Below are 20,195 nucleotides of genomic sequence, written 5' to 3' on the forward strand. Positions count from 1 at the left end.
TTCTAAAAGTCTAGATTTTCATCTTTCTGTTGGAGAGCAAAATGTATTTATCATGAACAATCAATTTACAAGTGACTTATCCAATTTTAATAAGAGAATATAGATTTGTCTGCTGAAGTCATGCTCAATATTTCTGGGTGTTTCTGGGCAAACTAAAAGTTCAATGTGACTGACAGACAGAGGTATTCCACTGAAGTATTATACACATTATTAATCCAAGTGAGGGTAGATGACAAATGCACACTGAAGCCACCATTAGGATGCTAAGATTTTTCTGATTATTTTATATTTCTGAAATACAGTGGACCTTTCTCTAATGCAGGTGATCTGTTCTGCCCCCCCCCCCCCCCGGGAGGAAAAATGTGTGTATGCTTGTGCCCCATTGAAAATAATGGAGTGCAAGCCCACAGTGCTGTGCGATGTGTGTGGCATGAGCCCGTGTGCTATTGTTTCCCCTGCACAGCTTCTGCATAGACTGGAAGCCATGTGTGGTGCACCCATGTATGACGCAGGTGCACTGTACAACTTGAAGAGTTATAAACGTACCTTTATGATAACATCTAAGAGGATACGGATGGTAGCAAATGGTAAGCTGGTGGGGGAACAGTGCCAGCATTTCATAGTTTCACTTTCATTGCTTCTAGAAGCTCATCAAACACCTTTCAGATGTCCATGCTCAGTTCTATAGGATTTTTGAAGGGTAATTTCCTAGTAGATTGTGCTGAGTGTTTTCAAATTTTCTCACAGAAAGCACCTTTACCTCTATAATATATAAGCAATTCAATTTTAGCTTGCCTATAGCTTTCTAGCACTTAATAGTATTCTTTTGCTTGACTACCTCATAGTAATGCCTTTAAAATGTAGGCTTAACTGCTATGGTTAGTTGCTTATCCTGGGCAAATTAAATTAAGCCTCTGGCATATGATTTAAATTTTGTTTCAGCTAATTGAGCATCTAATGGGTGAGGATGAATATGAGTTATACTCAAAAATTTCGTTTTTAAAGCTTTTCTGATTAAGAACCATTCAGATGAGTTAAAAGAAGCATTTACACAGATAGTTTTCAAGTTTCATATGAATCACTGAGCCCTGGAGAAGACTCTGTAGCTGTGTGGATTATATGGTGAATATATTTAACCACCTCCCATTTTTCTTGTGTTTCCATGTTTATGCATTAATAGTTAAGAACCAGTTAGTACAAACAGCACAAGTGCTATTGAATTTATTTTGTAATGGTTTACTACCGTCAGCCCTCCATATGCATGCATTGTCTGATGTCATGAAGAACTTCACAAGCCTACAGTCAGGTGGCTAACATGATTTTGCAAGAGCAACAAAACATTGTTATGGCACTGAATACACCAATCAGTGAAACAAGTACAGTGGGCCCTTGGTATCTGCTGGGGTTTGGTTCCCATGGATACTAAAATCTGTGGATGCTCAAGTCCTAATATATACAGTCCTTAGATGGCCCTAAGCTCCTTCCAAAATCCCCAAATTTGGAAAACTGAACACACCCCAACAATGGATATGTGGAAACTCAAAATTTTAGACATTATGGAGATGGACAAACTTACCTGCCTCATTAGAGATAAATCATCCAGCAGCTGGGAAGAGGATTGGAAACAAATATTAAATTATCTCGAAAAGGAAAAGTGAATTTTGATGGATGTAACATAAGTTACTTTATATAATGCTGTGTTATGGTGTAATAATTATGTTATGAATAATCAACACAAATCTAAGAACAGACACAGTGTTATTCCAAGTGAGGCCTGACCAAAGCAGAATACAGTGGTGCTGTTACTTCCCTTGATCTAGACGCTATACTTCTATTGATACAGCCTAAAATCACATTGGCCTTGTTAGCTGCCACATCTCACTGTTGACTCATGTTCAAGTTGTGGTTTACTAGGACTCCTAGATCCCTTTCAACATAGTCTCCTTAACCCAGGTCTCCCATCCTATATCTGTGCATTTCATTTTTCCTACCTAAGTGCAAGTACAGCGCGCCTGCGTCATACGCGGGCGTGCCTTATGCGGCTTGAGCATACACGCTCAAGCCGCGGGGTGCGTGCAGGGCGGAAGGGGCGGCGCGTCCCATTCAATTGAATGGGCGCGTGCACCCATTGTGCCCCGCGCGCCGCTGTGCACGAACCTCATTGTTTACAATGGGGCTTGAGCATAGGCAGAATTTGCCTTACGCGAAGGGATCCAGAACAGATCCCCGCATAAGGCGAGGGCCCACTGTACCTTACATTTCTCTGTGTTGAATTTCATTTTGTTAGCTTTGGCCCAGCTTTCTAGTCATTTCAAGTCATTTTGAATTTCGATCCTGTCTTCTGGAGTACAGTGTGTCCTTGACTTACGTGGGGGATCCGTTCCGCCCCCCCCCCATGTAAGCCAAATATCGCGTATGCTCGAGCCCCATTCAAGTGAATGGGTCTTGTGCATGCAGTGGTGCGGTGGTGCAACAGCGGGCGCACGCCCCATTCATTTCAATGGGATGCGCTGCTCCTTGTGCTCCTGCGTGGCTCTACATGGATTTTCATGTAAGCTCATAGCCATGTATTGCGTGCCTGCATATAACACGGGCGCACTGTATTAACTGCTACTCCTAATTTGGTGTCATCCATTTTGAATTGTGGGGCCCAGAACTGGACCCAGGATTATTATTCCAGGTGAGGCCTGACCAAAGCAGAATAGAGCGGCACTATACCTCCATTGATGCAACTGCAGAAAAGTACTTCATTTAAAACAAGCAAGCATACAAACAAACAAATAAATAATAATAAAAATGGTTAATAAAAACCAATAAATAAATATTTTTTTTAAAAAAATCCCCAAGTTAAAAAAAAATCCATGAATTGCACACCCAACCGAAAGTGGTGATCCAGTCACTTCTGGACAAAATTTTAGAGCTTTTTTGGTGGGAGGGAGCAATTAATGGCAAATTGCCATAAAGTGTGTCCCAGTAGTGAATTTGAAAGCTGAAAAAATATGGCCTTTGAGGTGAAATGGTGGTTTGGCAGATTTTTATTTAACTTCGACTTTTGGGGGGAGCTTGGGGCCGTCTAAATAATTGTACATGTGACAATCAGTATGTCCTCCAATCTTTACCAATGTTGCTTATATCCTATAGACCAGGGATGGGGATTCTGTGGCCTTCTAGATGTTGTTGGACAGCAATTCCCAGCACTCTACACGATTGGTTATCCTGGCTAAGGCTGCCATGAATTGCAGTCTATTATCTGGAAGGCAACATGATCCTCATCCTGATATAAGGAAGGAAACAGGGTTTACAGATTTATTTATTTTGTCTTCAGCAGACAATCTTCTACATGCCATCTCAAGCCTTGCTAATTCAGCATTTGGAGTTGTCTATCTGTGTTGTTTATCACACTGAGGTTTTTGCAGCTCAGATCCAGGGTGACTCCTGGTTCAGCTATGCGAATTCACGTTGTAACGTTAATGTTTTATCACACCTGGCTGCCCTTCCATTGCCCTTCCAAATCGAGGAGGAATCGAATCCAAGGCAAGTCACATGATGTGAATTCACGCAAAGCGGAGTGAGTGCAAATTGGATTACACCGGTGCATACCATGCGGATTCAACGATTCAAATCGGCACCCTTGCACATGCTCAGTGGAGGTCTGAACACATTGTGACCTTGTACCTTTCCGGGATGAAAAGGAACGTAAGTTCTTATTCCCTGTTTTGCGTAATTGTGTGATTGCTTGAATATTTGCCTCGTGAATATTTGTGTCTTCTTCATCCCCCTTTTTTATTTTCCCTTCCATTTCAGCAATTTCAACACACACATAGACAGACAGATCTGTATATTCACATGCACACACTTACACACATATATATATATTCCCAAAAAATGAGTTGCCCTGAAAGTGAAAGGACCACCAGAAGGAAATGGGGGGAAATTGCAGCGCCGCATCATGGGAAATTTGCAACCCAGGGGGTTTGCGGTAGTGTACCAGAGCAGAAGCAAAATTGCATTCCACACCAGGCCAATTCGGAGTGAAATCGAAGTGAGCTTGAAAGCGAATTCTGTGAATTCACTTTTTCCCGAATTCATCAATATGATGAGTCACTTTGGATTCACTGCAGAAGTGCCATGAAAGGAGCCCCCATAGAAAGGAATCGTGTGTGATAACACATCACATTATTGTGTGAATTCGTATCGTTGGAGCCGCAGTCATGTCGGATCTGAGCTGCAAAAAGCTGCAAAAACCTCAGTGTGATAAGGCTCTGTGACAGAGGGCATAAGGCCATATACCTTCAGCTGAGAAAAATAGCATACATTTTGCATGCAGGACTTCTGGGGATCAAGCCAGAATTACATAACAAAATTAGATATAATGTGAGTCTGAAGTGCTGGTTTTAAAATTTAGGAACACTACAGATTATTTTTAGAAAGATCTGGCATGGAGTAACAAAGTGTTGTGTATTGCTGTGCTAATATGTTCATAAACAGCAAGTGGTACAAGCAAGGTGGGGGAAACCCAAGGGGAACATGCTTCTCTAAAATCCATTAAGGATTGAGCAGGCTCAGTGACTATAGAGTGCTGACAGTAGAGCGGGGGAGATGTAAAAACATAGGAGAGGGAAATGGAATGGAGTGTCCTGAAAAATATGTAACTGGCCAACTTTTATTCAGAATAGGAGTACTCCACAAGTATTCTTATAATTCCTACTAAAGATATAATCTACATAGCTTTAATTCATACAGTGCTGCTTTTATGTTGCAGAACTCAACCATGTTTTGCACCTTGACTAGGGATACCAGAGTAAAAACAAGAGATGGCTCCTGCATCTGTAAATGGTTGTGTAGAAGAGGAAATTTCAGCAGACTTTGCTTGTTACGTAGTTGTATGACAAGCAGCCCTTGCTGAAATTGGATCTTCTACACAACCATTAAAGGCACAGGAACCCTCTCTAGTATTCAATCTGGCAACCCTAAAGTCTACAGATTTTTCACAAGTCAATGAAAAATGCAGTTTTGCAACATTCTAGATCCCAAAGTGTTCTTATTTACAAACATAAATTTTTTATCTTGTACTTTTTTTCTGTTGAAAAGAGTTCTTGTTATTGTTGTTAACTTACTTTTGGGTGCACTATGAACAAGCTACCCACCTACTCTTGACAAAATGAATGACCAATGTGGTAGCAAAGCTAGTCTAATCAGCCCCTGTAAAAAAAAACCATTGACTTCTGTTTCAAGGTCTTCCTTTTTCCAATTAGTCTCCCTAAATTGATTATTTAATGCATAACTAATTTCAAACTTGCACTGTCTTACTGATGGACATAGTTGCAGTTCATTTTGTGGAAGCCACGGCACTTATGGCTCACATTTATCAAGCGGTGGCATTTTAGAAGTCATTATGGGTGCTGTTCTTTTTCTGAGAGCAGAATTAAAAGGAACCAGTTCAAAGCACACTTACAAGTAAGCTGTAATTACTTTTAAATTCAAAGTTCTGTTTGGGCTTGACATCGAATGTTGTAGTCAGAGTTCCATTCATCCAAATGGACCTCCTTTTCCTCTTATTGCATCCCCTTTATATCGGCTCCAAAGTGGTCCCTCAACCCTCTGAAACAGGTTTTGAGGACAACTGAAAAGCTACCATGTATGAGGGAGAAAATGCTATTTTTTCATATTTGTGGGCATGGAGGACACAACTGGCTTTTACCAGTGTTCTGTTGAGTTGGATCCCATTCAAATTAGGTAATTACAGCATTATTATTCCACTTAACTGGTATGGTTCCATCCTATGGAATCTTAGCAGGGAATCCTGTAGGGACATTTAGTATGTCCAGCCAGAGCTTCACCAAATTACAACCCTCAGGATTCCACAGGATAAAACCATGGCAGTTAAAGTGGAATAATAATGCTAGAATGGTGTAGTGTGAATGGATCCTTGGTTAACTAGTGGCAGGGCTCTGCCATTTCAGATTGCAGGGGAAGAGCTCACATAATTGCTTACTCTACCATATAAAAAGATCCCTCCACACAGAAAATGGGCTCTTCACGGGCAGTTCAGCTGGACACCTTCTTGCAGCAAGCAAGTTTTCTATGTGGAGTGTGTTGTTTTTTCTAGTGTATATAGAGAACTCCACTTGCTACCACTGTTCCCACCCAAAATAGCAAGTGATTTAACTACATTTAACAATTCAATGAACACTAACCCTAAACTCATTATGTAACTCACACTGTATTGCATAAATGGAATCTAGGCTTACACCCATGAGGAGAGAGGAAGAGTTGTATCTTTGCATGCATCCCTTCCTGCAATTGTAACATGGTGTCTGTGTTGCTCAAGAAGTCAGGAAGTGGTTTCCAGCCTGCAGTAAGGAGTGATGAAAACAGTCAGTTTGGCAACAGCATCACAAAAGTGTGGTGTATGCTTGGAGGGCAACAAGGCCATATTTGGAAGCATCGTTTTAACACCAAGCAGCAGCACTAATTTTTGGCAGGGCAGCTTTGGAGGCAGTGTAATAAAGTCATACAAAAATGGTTTGGGAGCCTATGTGTGGCTCTTTAGGTGTGTTGTGCCCATCACAATGAAGGCATTTCTGATGCAGAAATGTAGAAGAGAGGGATGTTAGATTTATTAGAGCACCCAGAGCTTGCTTTTCTAGAAGATACAATTAATGATACATTTCTTAGGCAAACAGTGGTATAAAAGTGTCTAATAGTCCTGAACACTAGCTCATATCACAAGAAAAATATGAAATCCCATTAGTGCACAGAGTACACTACCCAATAGAAAATGACATCCTGCTGCTGCTTGGTCATCCATGCAACTCTGATTTCAAAGTGTTTTGGTATTCAGCGTACATGGTTTCCTTTTTATTCGCAGACAAATTTACCATCCAGCATGCTTTCTTATCATGTTTGCTGTTAATCTTCTATTAGCTTTATCTTATCTTCCCCTTTTGTAAGGAAAATTTGGAGCAGCAAGCAGAAGCTAAACATCATATGCGGAAGCAGAGCCAGGAGAACAAGTGCTGAACGGGAGAGAATCGAGACATTGTCATGGCAACTGCAATCAGATAAGAATGGTTCTCTCAACTGGTGGGTGGGTGACATTCCTCACAGTGGGACTTGTGGCAAAATTTGTACAAACATTTCAGCCAGGTAGCTTTAGGTGTTCATACTCCAAAAAAACAATAAGAACACATTAAACTAGCAGAAAATCAAAGCAAGAACTTGTCCTCTGTATTTACTGTGATCTTAGCACAAAATTAGATCTCACTAAGGTCGTTGGCTCCTATTTCCTGTCAAGTGGGGTTTAGGATCGCAGCTTGATGTTAACAAGATGCATTTTTCAAACTGCATAACAAGAACTTTTTTGAGCATCTGCAATTCTTTGCACTCCTGGGAAATCCAGAATTCTGTCTGTTCTTTGGACTCTGCTGAATGTTTTAAGACCACCAATATACGCCGGGGTAACAGAGAGAAAAAAGACTGTTAAATATCTAAAACAAGAGATATAAGATTCAAACACATCTACCCATTTGTAGTAGCTTTCCATTAAGACTGTCATATGGTGATTAGTTGTGGTTCTGAGTGGGGAGTGGAGATATTTAGAATATGGCTCGAAGGAACTACTACTATGGACTCATGGCACATCAGTGCAGCATGTTGAGTATTTAACTCATGTATTATCCCCATCTCTCTGTTACATCTCCTTGCCCTGATTATATTCAGCAGATCACATTGTTGAAATCCAAAACACTGAGACAATGAAGCAGAGTCGGTCACCAGACCAGGGATTATGACTTCTATTTGTTATTAGAGTTCTTATGTCATACCTAATCATACTGGAAAATAATGGGCTGGGACTCATCAGCTTGACAACAGAAAAATATTTTGTGATTTGTTGTTGGATTAAGCAGGGGTGGGAATGAGTGACTCTCCAGATGTTGAGTGGCAAGTCCCAGCCTTTCTTGGAATCTGTCCCTGTTGCGTTGCACTTGAATCTTTACAGGCTTCTTACATGAGAACCTAACATAAGGTTTGAAACCTACATTTTTTGCAATTTAAATAATTATCCACAGACTTCATGGCGCAAGGAGCCCCTTCCAATTCTAACTCTATGATTCCAGAGTATCTGGCTCTTTACTAATGCTTCCAGAGCACAGAAATTATAGTCTGACTAGGTTATGAAATTCTCTCTCAGTCCACTTTGCTCTAACTTGTTTTAAATCATTATGAAATTTCCTTGTTTAGATAATCTCCCCAACTACAATGAATACTGCACCCTCCCATACCTGATATATTGGAGAAACCCTACGTAGAATTGTAAGTACTGGGAAGCATTCACAAGAAACAACATATTGAATTTAAATCCAATTGGTAGTCCTAGTTACAGTTGACCCAACGAAGAACCAAATGGTGAACGAGTGAACACTTATTACTACTATATTTATATTCCACCTTTTCTCGGTCCAAGACTCAAGATAGCTTAAAAGTTAAAACATATACAGCTAAAACATTTACATCATACAGAGATTAAAAACAATTATATATCTCCCACTGAACCAATGGGCCTAACTCTAGGACTAGCCATTAGTAGGCCTTAAAGCCCCAAATTAATTACTTGTGGAAAGAAATCACTGTGAACTGGACGGTAAATTTTGAAAACTAAAGAATTTATTCAATTAATTACCATTATCACAAAAGGCATTTCCCCTGAAAATCAACTTTAAATTAAAGCAAATGTTGGTTAAGGAATATTCAAGCATGATTCTACAGATGACAAAGTTTCAAAAAAATAAAGGAAGTGGGCAGTCCTAAACTTGCATACTAGGAATTACATCCTGTTGAGAGGAGGACTTCTGAGTAAACAGGTTTAAGACTGGGCTGCAGGTCTAACAATATGAAACATCCTTTGGAAACATGTTCTACAAATAACACTGTCATTTATTGCATCATTTTTTTATTATTCAGAAGTTTTGAAAGAACAATCAGAGGTTTCTGGCAAAGATTTATCATACTATGGACACCATAAATTTTTTGAAAAAGTAGTTACAGGAACATTCTGCTCAGATTTTTCACCTAAACAAAAAAAGTATTCAAAATTTTATATTTATTGCATAAAATTATTCATTTACAAATTCTTATAATTCCCAAACAATGTATTTACCAATTTTCAACAAAATCACAAGAAATTCTGCTAATACAAAAATTGATGTAGGGCAACAATGTAATGGACTCTAAAAAGTGAGTTCCCAACATTTGCAAAATTATAAAGCTTATTTTAATGTTAAGACTGGAAGTGCTGCTAAACGTCCTTAGTAAAAATTTTGGCACAGATCAGATACATATAGTACAAAAATGCATGAGCAAAAAAAGCAATTTCTGACTTATTAGAATGTTTATTCATTTTCAAGGAAATCATTTCTGAAGAGAAAAAAAATGGCCAGAGTTAAAGGAAATGCAATTATAATAAACTTCCACTTAGTGTGATCCTATACAGCTCTATACAGAAAAAGTTCCACTGAGTTCAATAGGACTTACTCCTAAGTAAGTGTTTATATGATTACAACCTTAACTTGAAATTGTAAACAATTTTATTTAGGGGAGTAGAATTTTTAGATCAGGGCTTGGGAACCTTTGATCCTCCGGGTGCTTTGGCCTACATCTCTCATCAGCCCCACACAGACAAATTGAAAAGAACGGAAAAAGTCCAAAACATCTGGAGGACCAAAAGTGCCCCACCAGTCTTAAACCCACTTGATGCCCAGAACTCAATGCAAAATACTTGATACAGAAAAAGTGTAACTTTGAGGAAGCTATTTCTCCCTAGTAACAAATATTAGCAACATAAGCATGGACACTATTTTAAAAATAGAGGCACATGATTTTCAAGGTACTGCTTGTTACAATACACATGGCAAGGCAGCTTTTTGCATGCCTTCATAATTCTGTGTATGTTACATTTTAACCAATAGCTGATGGATTGTACAGTATTCTTTATTGTTCCATTGTTCTGCTTTATGACATCATTTCACTACATTCAAATAGTCAAAGCATTCAAAACACCATCAGCGCACATTTGGTGAAGATCAGAGTGTGGCCATCACTGTCAAAACATGTTTGAATGTATTACTTCTGCCCTCCCGCCCCAACCCCCAAAGAACACTGTGTGGACAAAGAGTAACAAGACATATATAAAAAAAATAAGGCACATTTATTTTCATATGGTAATATTGAAATAGAAAAAACATCTTAGAGCACATTAGTATCCAAATGTTCTGTAAAAAAAACAAACTTGTATTCATGAAATTATAACTTGAATTTCCTTACTCTATATAATGGGAGTAATTGCACATATCCCAAAGTATCAAGTAGCAAAACAGAAGGTTGTGTTGTTTGTTTTTTTATATTTTTAAAGGAAGGTGAATTCAAAATTCCAGGATGTAAGTTCTGCATTTCCAGATCTTCCACACTTCTAAGAGGCTCTTGAATTTCACTCTGCTTCTAGAGTGGGATAAATGCAGACTCCAGGTGGAATAAAATGAAACTGTCATTTATAGAAGTCTTAAGTATTTGGCCAATAGCTTTGCCAGAGCATATTCAGGTTCAATTCCAAGCTGTATCTGGGATTTCAATGATATATCATTATTTAAAAGCTACCTACAGATCAAAAAAACAATTTAAAATCAATGTTCTCTCCATTTCCAACACAAAATCATAAATGTAGAAGCCTTAAACTAATATTTAACCTGAGATTCACTTTGTTGATGAGAAGTAATATTGTTTGTTTCTCCCTCCACCTCCACTTGTATTTAATTATACTGATAGTGGCATGTCTTATGACAGCGTAGGAAAAGTTGGTTGCATCATGGCTTTTTATGACACTGGAGATCAAAAAAATTCTAGAATGAATGTATTGTCACAATATCCAAAACCTGAAATTTAAAAAATGTGCTTCTTATTGCACACCAGTATTTCAGAAGACAAAAAGTTGAAGACTCCTCTGTAGTAACCAAGTTCAAAAACCAGATTTCATCTCAGCTGAATTCTGTATGTGTTTATCTCCATAGGATTCATGCTGATCTCACTCATATTTCTGGCATCTGGAGGTGAATGCATCAATGTTAAGGATGTTGGTGTAAGACTTTCCACATGAAACTTGTTAAAGAGTTTGTGCATTTTTAGCTGAAAATTTCAAAAAGACAAAATAATTACTCCATCAAAAAACAAAACAAAAAAAACTGACGCTTTAACAACATTTATCTGAAGCAAGACTTGCAAACTGTATTATGGAGAACCTTGTGGTCGGTCCTTAGAAATTTTTCAAGAATTACTTAGTGAGACCAGTAGTGATGGAGAGAATTACACCTACCACTGATCTGCCTCTGAACATACACACCTATAAATGAGTGCTGAATGGATTCTAGCAACTTAATTGAGGACAGTGCCACATATGAAAAGCATGCACACCTAAAATATAGTAAAATAATAAATAGTCCCATAACACATAGATGTGCAACGGCAGGCATATAGGGTCCCATCACTGATTATTATAGCCCAATAATGGGATTAAAAATCAACTGAATAATAAAGTCAACAGACAGTGTATAAAACATACAAGTATCTTATAGCCAACAAATGTTTCATGTGACCCCTGAGCTTGTTTTGAGGATTATAGTTTTTTGAAATCAGGTTCAATTGATGTAAGATACAGTATTCAATCACTGCATTCAGCTTACAATGGTATTTATTTTTAATAACCCCCCCAGCTGTTTTGATTAAAGAGAGATGGGGAAAACTCAGCTTGTCTGACAATGGACTCCACCATGCTTGAGATTACGCTCCAGTACCTAGTGTGTCAAATGGCAAACTAATTATGAGGAGAAATGGGTAGGTGGGTGGGTGGGGAGATATTTTGGAGGAAGTGGTGGAAAGTACTGTGGAGAGAAAAATTGGAATATTGCAAGGAGAAGTGGGGACTGGTTGTATAGGGAGAAATGCGGATGTTCAAAACTACTGTGTTACTCAGAACTGAAATAATATTCCAGGTGAGGTCTGACCAAAGCACAATAGAGAGGATTTCTACTTCCCTTGTCCTGGACAACTGTAGACCTGTTAATGTAGTCTAGGTTTGCATTAACTATTTTGTCTGCCACATCACACTGTTGACTTATGTTTATCTTGTAGTCTCACTGCACTTTTGGAAGTGGGGAGTTAGGTTCCTTCTCATTTCCCATTCCTGAAGCTGGAGGCTTTTATGTCACTAGGCATACAATAGTATCCAGCTTTGGAAAGTTCCTCATTTCCAAAGCTGGAGATTCTTGTATGCCCATTGACACAAAGACCTCCAGATGGTAAGATGCTTCTCTGTGCACCCTGAGGCAGTAGCCTTGGACTTCAGGAGGGGGGTTGGTGGCCTCGATTCTTTGTGCTCCTCATTCTTGAAGCCCAAGGTGTCCATGTACACATTCACACAACAGCCTCAGTTTCAGTCAGGAGCAGGAACAAACTTAAAATGTGGAGGGCTGGCTGTATTTAAATTGTTAAAATTGATATCACTGGACTCTGTCCAGGAATTCTGTAATACAGGGTGGGGTATAACTATTTTACTACTAATAATATCAATACATACATAAATAGCACTGAGCTGGGTTTATTTTACCGGTATTTAAAATATTTATACCTTACCATTCCTCCAGCAAGACAAGACTGCTGGTGGATAAAACTAAAATAAAACTATAAAATGACCATTAAAAACTGCTTTGGAAGGTGGTGGACTCTCCTTTTCTCCCTCTATCTGAGGGTCACAAGGCAAGTAACCCTTGCCTTGTGAGCCTCAGATAGAGTCAGCCCTACTTCCCAATCAATGTGGCAATGTTTCTTAAAGCTGAAGGGAGGTTTTGAAGGTCTTCATAATGTAGCATGGGGCTGTGTTATTTTAAAAGAAAAAGGCTGAAAATTGCACTAGGCATGTCTGAGCCATGCTGACAGTAGATCCTCCATCCCCATTAGGAAAAAAAAAATTCCACAATACCTTTCCCTGAGTTGTGGAACAGAGGAGCCCCAGGTCCATGTTTGCAAACCTGCAGTCAAATCCTTTCCTGTGAACAATGAGGGCTGCTTCATCTGATGGACCTGAATCAGCCTGAAAACAAAAAAGACAAATTTGCAGGGGAAATTAGCAAGCTCAGGGTGCAGGTACAAACCTCTGGATTTTAACTTCTAGATTCAAACTGAGAGCCAGTGTGGTATAGTGGTTTAGGTGCTGGACTAGGACCTCAGGAGACCAGGGTTCGAACCTGTACTCAGCCATGGAAACACGTTGGGAAACACCCATCCCTCACCTGAAAGGAAGGCAAGGGCAAAACCCCTCACAACAAATTTTGCCAAGAAAACTCAAGGACTACTTTATCTTAGGGTTGCCTTGAAGGAAACAACTGAAGGCATGTTTTAGAAGTGATTAGTCCTGATGTTTCGCCAGCATCTATGGCTGGCATCTTCAGCATTTATCTGAAGATGCCTGCCACAGTTACTTGCAAAACTTCAGGAATAAACTCTTCTAGAACATGGCCACACAGCCCGGAAAATCCACAAAAAATTATGGATGCTGGCCATGAAAGACTTTGACTTCACAACTGAAGGCACACAACACAGAGAGATTTAAACTGTTCTGTAGTAAAATAATATATGAAGAGAGAGGGAGGCAGGCAGACAAATGCCACTTTAAAGTTTGATCTAGTTGAACTACCCTCTCTCTCCCTCCTCCCCCACAGAGTCATTACAACTGACTGCTCTGTGGAAGAATCCTGGAGGTAAGAGCAGGTGGGAAGGGAGAAAATAGATATTGAGAGGCCACTTTGTACTTGTGCTCTGGCTGCACCTTTCCCTGCTTCCTACAGGGCCACTACCAGAAGCCCTCTGGGAAGACTTCAAAGGAAAGAGGCAGGCAGGCTAAGGTCATCTCAGAGCCAGACATTATCAGCCCTGACCTGTGGCAAAAGACAGCCATCTACCATTGTCTGCCAAGCAGAAAGGATCCCAGGACATAGAGTAAGAGGGAGTGATGCAGACAAATACCCCTACACCAGTAGCGTCATTGGGAGGGGTGTTGACCACACTGGGTGACACCCCAAAAGGGGGTGACACCAGGTTGGCTGCTTCAGCCTGTGCACGTGTTCCTAGGCCCCGCTGAGGTGCTCTGGGGGCCACATCATGTCTCACTGCCCCTGCCCAGGTGGTACTTGGAGCTGTGCAAGCCCCAGAAATCCTGCCAGAAGTCCGGGGTCAGAAGCATCCCCCGGAAGCCCCCCCTGAAGCCCAGGCTCGGGAGCGCCCCCCCCCCCCCCCCCACCCCAGGTGTCACCCAGTGCTGGAACGCCACTGCCCCCCACAACAGAGTCACTTTCCTTTCCTTTTCTTTTTAAAATTGCTTACTGTGATGTTACTTGTAAGCAGCCTTAAATGGCTGTTTATCCTGTCTATTACTCAGTCAACTGCTAAAATCTGAATGGGCATTCTGGAACATAACATTATTGGTTTCTGTCCAAGATTTACTGGTAATTGCTATAAAATTAGACCTTCACAGTGAAGCAGTCTTTCATTTTGTCTTTTTAAAGTTCTACAACATCCTATACCATTACATTTACTTGCAAGCAGCACCCCAAAAAGAGAAATTCAAACACTTGGGGAGTGCCATATACCATCCTCTTTGAAACAAGTGACTGTTAGACCACTCTTGGGAGAAAAAAACCTATGACCCCCCCTGGACAAGAAAAATTATAGGCCTGTTTCTCATCTACCATTTTTGAGCAAGGTGGTCGAGATGACAGTTGCTCTTCAACTCCAAATGGTCTTGGATGAAGCCGACTTTCTTGATCCATTTCAAATGGGCTTCAGGACTGGGTATGGGGTGGAGACTGCCATGGTTGCTCTAACTGATGACCTTTGTCTAGGCATTGAAGAGGGAACGTGACCCTGTTGGTGCTGCTAGACCTCTCAGTGGCATTCGATACAATAGACCATGACATCCTCCTGGAACGCCTGAGAGAGTTAGGAATTGGAGGCACTGCATTGCAGTGGTTCCATTCCTTCCTCTCAGGCAGGTTCCAGAGGGTGATGCTTGGGGACAGTTGCTCTTCAAAAACAGAGCTTAATTGTGGTGTCCCTCAAGGTGCCATCCTGTCCCCAATGCTATTTAACATTTATATGAAGCCGCTGGGAGAAATCATCCGTGGATATGGGGCTAGGTGTTATCAGTATGCTGATGACACCCAAAGGGGGGGTTGATCTAAATGTTTCAATTTAAGGATTTATCAAATTACAAATTAGCTGAAATTACACACACACAATGGCTCGATCAACTGATATGTGTGGAAAAATATATATGTTTTTAATAAAACATATAAAAGTAGTCTTTTTAAAAAAGCTTTTGCTATGCAGTTGGGAAATACACCTTTAGAGAAATTGTTTCAAAGACTACATTCTGTACTGTGCTATGTAGAAGCAGTTCTAGATCAAACCAAAGGCCTATCAAGTCTAACATCTTATTTCTCAACATCACCAAGTACTGCCTAAGAGCAAGAGCCTTCCGCTGCTACTGCTCGCCAGCAACTGGTCTCCAATGACATACTGCCTCTGAACGTGGAAGTTACACACAGCTATCACGACTGGTAGCTGCTAATAAGACACATTATCCTCCAATTAAACCAGTGATCATTACCACAGCTTGTAGTAATGGGATGTCCCCAGTGCTAAGCTACACTTCAGGCCTGGTACTGTCATTCATTTATTCTTTTTAGCAAAAGGAAAATTCTCACATGGTTGCCTGTTACCATGCCTCTTTGGCAGACCTTTTGCTTTTTAAAATACTGATGTTTTGAAGGCTATGCAGTATTGTGCATTATTGATCTAATGTGTGAGAGCATACCCCCAGAACTGCAAGATTTTGTAATAGGAGAAAGGATATGATATTTGTTAGAAAATAGTAGGGGAAAAGATGCTGTTTGGAAAGGTTCTCTGTACTCTCTGTTACTGAAATACATGGGATTTTTTCTCTCACTTAAGTCTAAATATTTTCATGCTACTAATGCAACAACTTAACATTTTGCTATGTGAGAATGCTTTAACTATGTTAGCATTCATTCCAATATCATGCATCATTAGCTAAAGAAATCCACAATTTTATTGTTGCTGGTAAAAACAAAATAGTGATTTGTGGCTTATGAGATATGAGACATTTATCACTCTCTACTTCAGCAACTTTATCTAATGAAAGCCTATTTATACATTAAAATAATTCCAACTGGTTATTCTGTTTGTGCTATGAAAAAAAGTGGATTGTATCTGCAAATTTACATTCATCAAAGTATACAACTAGAATGAAGACCAGAACCAAAGGAGGGAAGATACTGTGGGTCTCAAATTCAAGGCCATAGCAGCCAAACCCAAACTCCTATTCCTTATATAAGCATAAATGGCTTTTACATTCTCCATTCTTTTTCCTCTTGACACCGTTTGCACAGTTGGTGTCAATGATGTTTCACACAATTTGTGTGCTCAGGAGTAAAAGATGAGTAATCTCTCTCAGCTCATACCAGAATTTTTTTTTAAACTGTATTCTCCAGAACTAGTTCCAATATATTGTGAAAAATACTGTAAAAGTCTTCATCCCAACTTACCTTCAACTGTATTGTTCTTAAGTTAACAATGTGCATGTCGCAGGGCATGGGTGCAATTAGAGGAGAAAAAGTATTCAAGAGGGATGGGACACCAGAGTCTGCATAGGTAACCATCAGAATCATTGGGTGGTTTATGAAAGATGATGTTATGTGACTAAGGAGAGAAGGATAGCTGATTGATAACTTTTCTTCTTTCTAGTAAAAAAAAGAAAATAGTAGTAAACTATTTGCAGGTTTTGTACGCTGAACATACATGCATTTATTCAGTTTGACACAGTAACGTGGGAATAAAACTAGATGTTAATATATTACTCTCTACACCTAAGCATACATACCCTTTTCTTTCTCCTATGTATTTTGTACACTCTGAGTCAACAAGTTTAAAACAGATGTATGCAAGGGGAACACATAGATGAATTGGACTATGTAAAATTAAGGAAATAAACCTAAGAGGGCTTAAGCAATCAGCTGAGTGCATATATGCTATGCTAATATGCACATTTCAAAAACATGTTACTCATCTTTTTAAGTCTTGGTGGGGATCCTGTGCTGTCCTCCGATATGCTTTATTGCTGCTTGATGGGATTCTAATATGTTTTCCTTCCTCCCTAAGCTAGTAAAATTAAATACCTTTTCATTTGTTACATTCATTCTATTTGTTTTTTGTCTGTACCATTTAACTAAGTAACATGTTATAATGTGAAGTCGAAGGCTTTCATGGCTGGCATCCATAGTTTTTTGTGGCTTTTTCGGGCTACGTGGCCATGTTCTAGAAGAGTTTTTTCCTGACATTTTGCCAGCATCTGTGGCTGGCATCTTCAGAGAATGTTTGCCTTGAAAGGACTTGGGTATATATATTGTGTGACCTGTAAATATACATGCAAATCACTCCTGCCTTTCTTGACCTCAGAAACAAGACAGGGAAATTTCAATCTCCCAGCACATTATGAAGTATATCTTAATTACTGTCCCCATCTGAAAATATAGTCGGCCCTTGGTATCTGTGGGGGATCCATTCAGTTGTTCCCAATGTCAGTACGTGGACGTAGCCGTACCACCATTGAGACAACTGTGCTGCCATTTAGACTGCATTCGCAGTTGCAGGAGGAGCAAACAGGAGTAGGACCAGGACAAGCAGGTAGTGCCAGGCTGGCTAGGTAGGTGCCTGCTGACCTGAGAGAGGCTTCACTGGGCACTGGAGAATGCGGGCAGGCAAGAGTGTTCTCCGGGAGAGGGGTGCAGGGTGCCCACATTGCCCTCAGTGTGGGGCCTCCGACCAACTTGATTATGGGGGGGGGGGGTCACCTCCTTCCCCCATACCCCCGGAGCAGGTGGCACCTACCTTGCTCCTGCAGCCAGGCGAGGGATGTCCAGAGCGCAAAAGGGAGTACAGGGCAGCTGGTAAGGCAGTAGCCAGAGCTGGGGGTGCCAAGACGGGTGTCATCTGTTCCATGAGGCATGGGGGGGGGGAGTTCTTTGGCATTGCTTTTCTTTGTTTCATCCTTTGTTACAAGCCCCAAAATTTTACCCCCACTTATCCATAGATATTATCAAAATCCGTAATTTTGGCCTCAAAACCTATCCTCAATTTAGTCAAGTATATATGGTAAATTAAATATGTGAGAAGGGAGATTGTGCTAGTTCCATCCCTTCCATCACCATTTTCCGCGTTTCGAGAGGGATAATCTGAAGAAGAGAAATTACTCTATGTACTAAAGCTGTTCATATGATTTGGAACCCTGGGGGTTTTTTTGTGGGGGGGGGGGGGTCCAGATCATGTGGACAGTCTCCATATGTAGAGGAATGTTGATCTCAGCATGAGAATGAGGAAGAAGACAGAACTAGAATATCTGCCTTCACATATATTTAGTACTGTATAACCATATTACAAATGCCTTATGAATTTCCCCAAACAGGAAAGGAAAGAGAAAACTGCATGTTTTGCCAACTATGTATAACTTAAGTCAGTGTTAGGAAACTGAAACAACATAGGGGCCTGGATTTCTCTGCTGGGAGTCCTCTGTGGACTAGATTATGTGAAAATGGTGGCCATGTCCTTGACTTGATCAGGTTCCCCGCAAAATCAAGATGGAACTTTTTAGCCCAGGACTTGACTCCATCATTCCCTTCTCCACAAACCAGATAGTTTCCCCTCTCCTACTCTCCATGTGAAATAAAGCCTGCATTTGAGCAATGAATATTTAATGTTCCAGGGATAACTACTCTGGAAATGCACTTATATGACAGTTATATAGTTTAATACTAATATACAGTGCATCCGCGCCATACGAGGGCGTGCCATATGCGGCCTTGAGCACACGCACTCAAGCCGCGGGGCGCGCGCGGGGCGCGCGCGGGGCGGAAGAGGTGGCGCGTCCCATTCAATTGAATGGGCGAGCGCGCCTGTTGCGTCCTGTGCGCGCCTGCGCCGCTGCGCACGAGCCCCGTTGTTTCGAATGGGGCTCGAGCATAGGCGGAATTCGCCTTACGCGGCGGGATCCGGAACGGATTCCCCGCGTAAGCCGAGGACGCACTGTATTACACTAGAACACTATGTTTTTTAAAGGAAGCAATATATAAGTAACACTTCATACCATATCTACTCCATTTCTTTTCTCCAACAGAAGTCGGAACAGATTAGCTGTGATTTTGTTATCTTGCACACCTTGTCCTAAACCTCGGTTGTCATCCTGCATAAGTCGACGATCCATGATGACCTCTAATTGGCCTAAAAACAAATGTTCATCTTATTTTGGCTCTACCAACATTCATGAAATAGCTGAATCATATTTCTATAAAAGCCGAAAGATTCACTATTCTTCATGTACACAAACACTTATTAAGCGTTTAGTTTCACATGACCGCAGATCTGAATGTTTTAGAGATTCCAATTCTTTTGTGGTTAGGAGGATAAAATATGTATTAGATAGGAGGCTTATAGCTCCGCTTACCTAATGTATTTCTATATCATCAGTCAAAGTTACAATCTGCAATGCTGATACATCTTTAACACTCTTCTGCTTAATTACTTTCTCTTGTTTAAGTGAGTACTTAAATATACTAAATATAGAAAATCTTGATATTTTCTGGCAGTATGGCCCTTTATGATATGTTATCAGGATATTACAATTTATTTCCACCAGAATTGTACTTTGAAATCTTCTATAATTACTTACCACTTTTTAAACTTGCAACCCCAAGAGATTGAGCTGAATGAAGAGTTAAGCGAATTTTGTCATCCTGAACATAAGCCATTGTGGTCATTGGATAAAAATTTGCTTGAAGAGGCAATTTATTCATTGTCTGCCTAGGCTGAATCTACATTAGCAAAGTGATTTCAGTCAACTTCATTGAGAATTTAAATAAGACAAACATCAAAATTGCTTTTGCTACATAAAAACCAGTGGCAACTGTAAATACTATACTTCTTTTAAATCAAAAGCAAATTACTCATCCTTAAATGTTAATACTATTGTCTTGGTCAGGTTCTGATCAACGGAACAAATTATATCACACATTTTAAAT

The 20,195-nt window shown here is 40.2% G+C and overlaps 1 protein-coding gene across 1 annotated transcript in view; it reads right to left on the reverse strand.

The window, feature by feature from the left end:
• Positions 1-8,645: 8,645 nt before the first annotated feature.
• Positions 8,646-20,195, reverse strand: part of MAN2A1 (mannosidase alpha class 2A member 1) — an 89,599-nt gene continuing 78,049 nt past the window's right edge. Inside the window, exons 18-22 of the mRNA XM_042455308.1 lie at positions 19,847-19,988; positions 19,265-19,398; positions 16,671-16,865; positions 13,028-13,138; positions 8,646-11,178 (exon numbers count right to left, since the gene is read on the reverse strand). Coding sequence (XP_042311242.1) covers positions 11,026-11,178; positions 13,028-13,138; positions 16,671-16,865; positions 19,265-19,398; positions 19,847-19,988 — 735 coding nt within the window. The 3' untranslated portion in view covers positions 8,646-11,025. The remainder of the gene's footprint in view (positions 11,179-13,027; positions 13,139-16,670; positions 16,866-19,264; positions 19,399-19,846; positions 19,989-20,195) is intronic.

Source organism: Sceloporus undulatus, chromosome 2 (genome assembly GCF_019175285.1).
Source record: "Sceloporus undulatus isolate JIND9_A2432 ecotype Alabama chromosome 2, SceUnd_v1.1, whole genome shotgun sequence".
Taxonomy (NCBI): Eukaryota; Metazoa; Chordata; class Lepidosauria; order Squamata; family Phrynosomatidae; genus Sceloporus; species Sceloporus undulatus.